The sequence below is a fragment of the Panthera uncia genome, chromosome B1, assembly GCF_023721935.1.
Source record: "Panthera uncia isolate 11264 chromosome B1, Puncia_PCG_1.0, whole genome shotgun sequence".
Classification (NCBI taxonomy): Eukaryota; Metazoa; Chordata; class Mammalia; order Carnivora; family Felidae; genus Panthera; species Panthera uncia.
The window spans coordinates 1,888,018-1,895,879 of NC_064811.1; the positions used below are offsets into that span (position 1 = coordinate 1,888,018).

Genomic DNA, 7,862 nt, shown 5'->3' on the forward strand with positions numbered 1-7,862 from the left:
CCTCCTCCCCAAGTAAGCTCTGCCCCCAATGTGAGGCTTGAGCTCACAACCCCAAGATCAAGAGTCGCACGCTCTTCCAGCTGAGCCAGCCTGGAGCCCCTCAGTGTTCCCATGTACGTCAGACATGGTCGTAGAGTAGCCAGGCACCTGCTGCTATTACTTATGTCTCATTGGAGGCTATTGGGCGGGAGCCCTGGGGCAAATGGCTGCCTGCCCATATCAGCCCTGCTGTCCACGTGCAGAGTGACCCCTCCCTAGGTCACTGTAAGTGCTGTAGGACCCAGGCATGATGCCTCTGTCCACTCCTCCGTCTCTGCGGTCCATCTCCTGAGGCTGGGGCTTCTCTCCCTGCAGGTTCTGGTCGTGTGGGATGAAAGCTCCAACAAAGTGAGGAACTACCGCATCTTTGAGAAGGTGGGCAGGCTGACCCCTCACCCGGGCCCTGGCTGAAAGGGAAACCCTGGCCTGGGTGGGACGGCGCGGGGGTGGGGAGGGTGTGTGGCAGGCACAGAGGTGACACAGGGCAGCCGGGAGCAGGCCTGACTGTCACCCTTGCTGCTGTCCACTGCACTTTGCAGGAGACCTCCCCCTGACCCTGCCACTCCTTCCCCTTCCCAGGACTCTAAGTTTTATCTGGAGGGCGAGGTGCTGTTTGTGAGTGTGGGCAGCCTGGTGGAGCATTACCACACCCACGTGCTGCCCAGCCACCAGAGCCTGCGACTGCAGCGCCCCTACGGCTACACAAGGCCCAGGTGACGCCCGTCATACATGCTTCTGGGCAGAGACAACCACTGGGGCTGTGACCCCGGGCCATGCAGACGGGACGGGCTCGCATGAGAGCATGATCTGGAGTGAGCGCCGTGCTCTGATCCAGGGCCTTGTAGAATCTGCAAGGCCAGGCCCCACCCAGCAGGCTGGGTCCCTGGGGCTAGGCCAAGCTCTGGTCTCCAGAGGATCGGGGGGCTCTCCTGTCCCACGCAGACCACCCTGTCCAACCTTCCAGGAGTCCAGGGTCCCAGGACCGAGCCCTGCTTGGGCTCTGTGGACAAGAATTCTGGTCACCTCCACCCCTCCCCACTCGCCCAGCACACTAACCCGGCACTGGGTTGGGAGCTGGGCAGGGCTGGGGCATTTGGGGTTAGGGCAGGGGCTGGCCCCCCAGGACCGACACCCCCAGGAACGCTAAGACACAGGCTCCAGGATGGGCCATTGATGTACAATAAAGCACAGATGACCTTTCTGTCCGTGGCTGGGGTTTCATTGGGAGAGAGGGATGACCAGCCTTACCAAGTACCCACACCCACATCCAAGCGGCTGGCTGCAGCAGCCCAGCTTACAGGAAGCCTAAGAAGTTCTTGTCTTCCGGGGCAAAGGTCCCTAAATGACTTGCTCAGGGTGCATAGCTGGTAACAACAGGATTTGACCTTGGGCACTCTGGACTCAGAGCCTGTACTCTGAAGTGCCACAGGTCAGAGGCAAGGCAATGGGACTACAGAGCTAAAAGGTCCCCGTCTGTACAGTTGGGTCATTTGCCAGATTAACAGATGGTTACTGGGAGACAGCTGAGCACACACTGGCCACAGCATTGGGGTGTGCCTGGGTGGGGAGCTAGAACCCCACTGAGGTCTCCAGGAAGACTTCTTGGAGGAAGTGATGGCTACAGAGGGGTGGGAAGAGTGGGTCCTGTGTAGGCTGAGTGGGTGGGGAGGGTGGTCCCCAGATGCTGAGTCCCCTGGGCAACACCCCATTCAAGTCCAGCCCTCACCGCCCCCTCCTTTCCTACTACAGAATTCAGCAGGTGCTCTCCCTGGCAACGGCCATCCAGGCTGGATTTTTGTGTGTGTGTCAACAGACTCCATTTAGGGTCTGGGCTGGCAGGGAGGGACCCCAGGGTCATCAGATCCTCTCTGTACCTTATGTGGGGAAAGAAGTTTGCTGTGTGAGATCCAAACCCAGGATAGCACTTGTGCCCACCAGCCGAGGATTAATCATCTTTGTTTAGATTGACCTCCATGTGCCCCTGGGCATGTTTTGGGGGTGGGGTGGCTTGCTGGAGGAGGGGGAGGGATGAGGCCTCTGTGGATGTGAGAGGCTGCGGCCCCAGGGTACTGAGAGGTCCCTTCTAGGAACCAAGTGTCCAGCACCGTCTGTGTAGATGTTTCCTCTAAAGCCTGCCAGGGGAGGGGTCAGCACAGGCACGGTCCAGTATGGCGCACGGGGCGCTTTTGATGCCCTACCCCAGCCCTGGGAACGAGCAGCCCCTCCTCCCTGCAGCTACAGTTCTTGCCCCTCTCAGCCCTTGTGTGGGGAGCCCATTGAGGCACTCCACCCCACTGTGGCTGCGGCTTTCCTTCCTGTAAAAACTGTTCAGCGGGGGGCTTGGACCAGAAGAATGGTTTCCAGTCCGTGCCTGGGAGTCTGCTTGCTGGTGATGTGCTGCTGGATGTGGGATGCCTTAGCACTTCTGGCTAACATGGGACTAAAATGTGTTCGAAGACCCCTGAGCTGGAAAGTCTGGAGGTTCTGGGGCCCAGAGCCAGGTGATAGGTCCTCTGCCTACTTGGATGGATGAGGTCTTGTTGCCCAAGACCCACCCCAGGGCCTGGACTGGCTTTACCTCTCCTTCTGGGCCCTATGCCTGCGCAGGACAGGCTCCTGCCTCCCTGAACTGCCCCAGGGGCCCTGGCCTCAGTGGTAAGAGTGTGTGTTTTGGGTGGCCGATGGGGTCGCAGGCATGGTCTCCAGCATAAAGGAGGAGCCAGAGGGATCCACTCCCTCCTGAGACCTGCCGTGAATGTTCTATTCCTCCTATAGTGTTGGAAGGTGGTTACCACTCACCAAGTACTTCCTGGGTTCCAGGCACTGAGCCCCATGGATACTTGACATAGTTTGGATGGAGAAGAAGCTGCTATGTTCCCATTTGATAGGTGAGAAAACGGAGGGTCAGAGAAGCCTAGATTCAAGTCCCAGCTCTGCCACTTGTTACCATGTGACCTATCCTTTGCTGCTCTGAGCCCAGCCCCCAGCCCCCAGCCCCTGGCTACCTCCCCGTCACTCCTGGGGGCTTCTGAGTGTCTGCACAGTCCTTAGGTATGCCCTGACCAAGCCGAGGGGGCCACAGCCCTGGGGCGAGCAAACTGGCCTGCTTCCCTCTGCTTTGCCCTCTGGGCCCAGTCTCGGGGGAATAAATAGAAGGCCTGGGACCTGCCCCAGGGGCTAGCCTGCTTCTTCATCTTACAGATAGGGAAACTGAGGCTCAGAGAGGCTTCATTGCCTTGTCCAGCATCATGGTGGGTTCAGGGATGGGTCCAACTCCTGGTCCTGTGAAAGGCCCAGACCCTTTGTGAAGTTCTCCAAGCAGAGGACTGAACGTGGGTTTACTTTTCTTATAGTTGATCAGAAAGAGTATGGGGAGGTTCTCTACCTTCTGTTAATAGACTTTCATGGTAAAAAGAGATGCTTTTAGAACCAGAAGAGACCTCACAGAGCAAGTCCAGACGTGCTGCAAGTCCCTGCCCCAACTCTGGGGCGCATTTCAAGGACGCCCCCTGCTGGCCCAAGGAGGCACCCCTCCCGCCCCCCCCCCCACCTCTCCGCACCCCTGTAGCGATGGGCCGCCCTGACAGGGCACCAGGGAAGAAGAGTCAGCGGCTTAGGGCCAAGGGAGAAGGGAGGCCTGGAGGACATGAAGGACACACAGGGAACACGGGGCAGAGCTGGCACTTAAACCAAGTCCGTGTGTCTAGAGGGCAGTGAGGGGAGGGCCTCTGTCTCTGGCCATGACCCCATGGCACGGAGCCCCTCACTGGGAAGCTTGCCATATCCAGTCTGCTGTGACTGTGCCTGCATGCCCTATCCCACCCCCTGGAAAAGATGGCCTGATGGGGGGACCTCGGGGAGGGCTCCTGTCCAAGGGGGGGCAGTGACCCTCAAAGATGGTTGGTAATGGCCAGCCCTCATTAAGCTCCCTTCTGGCGTGCTCCCACGAGAGGGAGAGTCTTGACACACAGCTGACCCCAGACACGTCTGCCTCCTTCAGACCTTCCTTTGCTCCTCATGAATCCTTAGAGGCTGCCCAACAGCTCTTCCTGCATCACCCTCTGGCTTCAGCTCTGGCCATGCTCTGAGCTACCCAGAGCTGAAGCATGCTCCTTTTTTTCTTTCTTTCCCCATAGAGTAAAACACACATTCAGAAAAATGAGCAAAATGCAAATGTGCAGCCTAACAAATTGCTATGAAGTGAACATTTTTACGATCCCATCAAGAGAGCCTCTCTGGCACCCATGTGCCCTCCCCATCACAGCACCACTCTCCCGGTCTCGTCGGCAACCCCTGCCCTGGCTTTGGTGAGGCTCATGTTCTTGTTTTGCTATAAAGCCTTCACCACTCAATTGCACATCCACTGCAGCGGTTTCCTGTTTTTGTATTTTATGTGAATGGAATCCTACAGATGAAGCTTTGACATCTGGCTTCTTTTGCTTGTCATGTCTTTGAGATTTGTCCATGTTGCTGGGCGCAGCTGTAGTTCCCGTTCATTGCTGAAAACCATTCCATTATATAAGTGTATCAGTTCACGGTCCATTTTATCGTTGACGGACATTTGGTTTGCTTCCAGTTTGGGGCAGTCCCAGACAATGCTGCTAGCAACAATTTTATCCATGTTTCATGAGTTTCTCTAGGGTTATGCACCCAGGAGGCTGACTGCTGGGTTCTAGGGCATCAGAACCTTTTACTGTCTTCCAGGAATTTTATTTTTCCAGTTTACACTCCCACCAGCAGTAAAAAAGATAGTTCCCTTGGTTCCACATCATTGCTGACACTTGGTATTGTCAGATTTTATTTTTTGTCAATCTGGTGGGTGTATAATCATGGCTTTAATTTGCATTTAGCTGATTATTAGTGGGCTTGAGCATATTTTCATGTGTTTATTAACCATTGTGATTTGTCTCCTGTGAAGTGTCTATTTAAATATTTTGCACATTTTTCTATGTGTTGTTCCTTTTTCTTGTTAATCTATACACATTCTTTACGTAGCCTTGATATTGTCAGTAATGTGTATTGCAAATATCGTCTCCAACTTTATAATTGTTCTTTTGCTTATGGTGAAAGGTAAGGGTTCACTTCTATTTTTTTCCCCATAAGTTTACCCACTTCTTCCTGTACCATTTATTTATAATCTGCTCTCCCCCCACCATCTGCAACGCCACCTGTGACATGTCCATATATATGTAGGTCGGTTGTTGGACTCTGTTCTGTTCCATTTGTCAGTCTATTCCTATGCCAGTAGCAGCTATCTTAGTTACTGTCACTAGATTATGTCTTTCTCTCTGCTAAGTAAGTCCTCACCTTATTTTCTTCCTTGAGAGTGTCTTGGCTATTATGGCTCTTTCTACTTCCATGTGAATTTTTTCTCCCACTTTCTTTTTCACTTAAGTTTTAAAATCAGCTCGTCAATGTCACTAATAACTCAGCTGATCTTTTTAAGCTTATTTTGAGAGAAAGAGAGAGAGAGGGAGAGAGCACATGCACAAGCAGGGGAGGGGCAGAGAGAGAGAGGGAGAGAGAGAAGCCCAAGCAGGCTCCACACTATCAACACAGAGCCCGACATGGGGCTTGATCCCACAAACTGTGAGATCAGGATCAGAGCTGAAACCAGAGTTGGACGCTTAACCGACTGAGCCACCCAGGCATCCCTCTGCCGATCTTTTGAACGTTTTTTATTTATTTTTGAGACAGAGAGAGACAGAGCATGAACGGGGGAGGGGCAGAGAGAGAGGGAGACACAGAATCGGAAACAGGCTCCAGGCTCCGAGCCATCAGCCCAGAGCCTGACGCGGGGCTCGAACTCACGGACCGTGAGATCGTGACCTGGCTGAAGTCGGACGCTTAACCGACTGCGCCACCCAGGCGCCCCATCTGCCGATCTTTTGATTGGGAATTCATTATAGCTGTAAATCAGCTTGGAGAAAATTGACATCTTTACAACATTGAGTCTTCTGACTCATCAACATGGTCTATCTACCTCCCTATTAATTTGAGCCTTCTTTAAGGTTTGCCAATAGGATTTCATCATTTTGTCCATTATGATCTTGCTCAAGTTTTGTTTTGTTTTTTTTTTTAATGTTTTTACTTATTTTTGAGACAGAGAGAGACAGAGCATGAATGGGGGAGGGTCAGAGAGAGGGAGACACAGAATCTGAAGCAGGCTCCAGGCTCTGAGCTGTCAGCACAGAGCCCGACGCGGGGCTCGACCTCACAGACTGTGAGATCATGACCTGAGCCGAAGTTGGACGCTTAACCTTAGACTGAGCCACCCAGGTGCCCTGCTCAAGTTTTATTAGATTCGGTTCATAGATACTTTATATTTCTTTTAGCGTATTGCAAATTGTATATGTTTTTAATTTCATTTAGTTTCTAGCATATAGGACATACCTCTTCTTTTAACTGGAGCATTTTGTTCATTTGTATCTAATTTAATTAAATCTACCACTTGTATTGTCCCATCTGTGTTTATGGGTTTTTGTTTGTTTTTTTTTAAGTTTACTTATTTATTTTGAGAGAGAGTGTGCGTGTGAACAGAGGAGGGGCAGAGAGAGAGGGGGAGAGAGAAAATCCCAAGCAGATTCCCAGCTGTCAGCACAGAGCCCGACTCGGGGCTTGAACTCATGAATTGTGAGATTGTTACCTGAACTGAAATTAAGAGTCAGGTGAGCCACCCAGGCACCCATGCAGGGTTTTTTCTCCTTTCTCTCTCTTGGATTGAGCAACTTTTTTTTTTTTTTCCAGTCATTCCACACCCCTCTTCTAGTTTGAAAGTTATACAGTCTATTTCTATTCTTACCTGAGTCCTGGAGTAATACTTTTACTTCTCAGACAGCACAAGGACTTTAGGTGACTTTAGCTCCATCGATCTCCTTCATTACTTGATATCATTGTTGTATGTATCTAATTCTGTTGTTTAATTGTCTAATTGTTTATTGTCTAATTTTTTTAAACTCCCATCCAAAAAAAAAGAAAAGGAAAAAGAAAACAACTTCCATCCAAGGCAGTATTTCTTCCCCCCGCCCCCCTTGGAAAAGGAAGGTGTATTTAAAAAATGTTTTTAATGTTTATTTTTTTATTTTTGAGAGAGGGCGTGCATGCACTAGGGGGGGAGGGGCAAAAAGAGGGAGACAGATCTGAAGCAGGCTCCAGGCTCTGAGCTACCCGCACAGAGCCCGACGCGGGGCTTGAACTCAAGAACCGTGAGAGCATGATCTGAGCTGAAGTCGGACGTTTAACCAACTGAGCCACCCAAGCGCCCCAGGAAGGTGCGTTTTAATAGTATAAAAACTTTTTTTTTATTATGATAAAATATGTGTAATACAAGACTTACCATTTTAACAGTACAGTTCTGTGGCATTAAGTACATTCACATTATTGTGAATCATCTCCACCATCTATCCTGACAACTCTTTTCATCCTGTGAAAGGGAGACTCTGTCCCCATTAAACAACTCAGCATTCTCCCTCCCCCAGCCCCTGGCTCCCACCATCTGCTCTCTCCCCCTGAGAGACTCTGACACACAGCTGGCCGGTTGGCTCACTTGGTTTGAATGTGATGCTAATAACACCCGGGTTGAGGATTCGAGCCCTGCAAGGCTAGTACTTCCGCTGCTTGTTTTGGCAGCACATAGACTGATGGGAGTGATACAGAGATTAGCCTGGCGCTTACAAGGATGGATTTCACTACTCTGGGAGCCTCGTGTAAGTGGAATCATGTAACAGTTTGTTGTTCTGCGTCTGGCTTATCCCACTCAGCGTAGTGTCTTCAGTATTCATCTATGTTGTAACAGGTGCCGGGATTTCCTTCCTTTTTAAGGC

General features: G+C 51.4%; 1 protein-coding gene across 1 annotated transcript in view; it reads left to right on the plus strand.

The window, feature by feature from the left end:
• Positions 1-4,198, plus strand: part of SH3BP2 (SH3 domain binding protein 2) — a 14,166-nt gene extending 9,968 nt beyond the window's left edge. The window contains exons 11-12 of the mRNA XM_049630195.1: positions 355-414; positions 619-4,198. Of these exons, the coding sequence (XP_049486152.1) occupies positions 355-414; positions 619-756 (198 nt within the window). The 3' untranslated portion in view covers positions 757-4,198. The remainder of the gene's footprint in view (positions 1-354; positions 415-618) is intronic.
• The last annotated feature ends 3,664 nt before the right edge of the window (positions 4,199-7,862 follow it).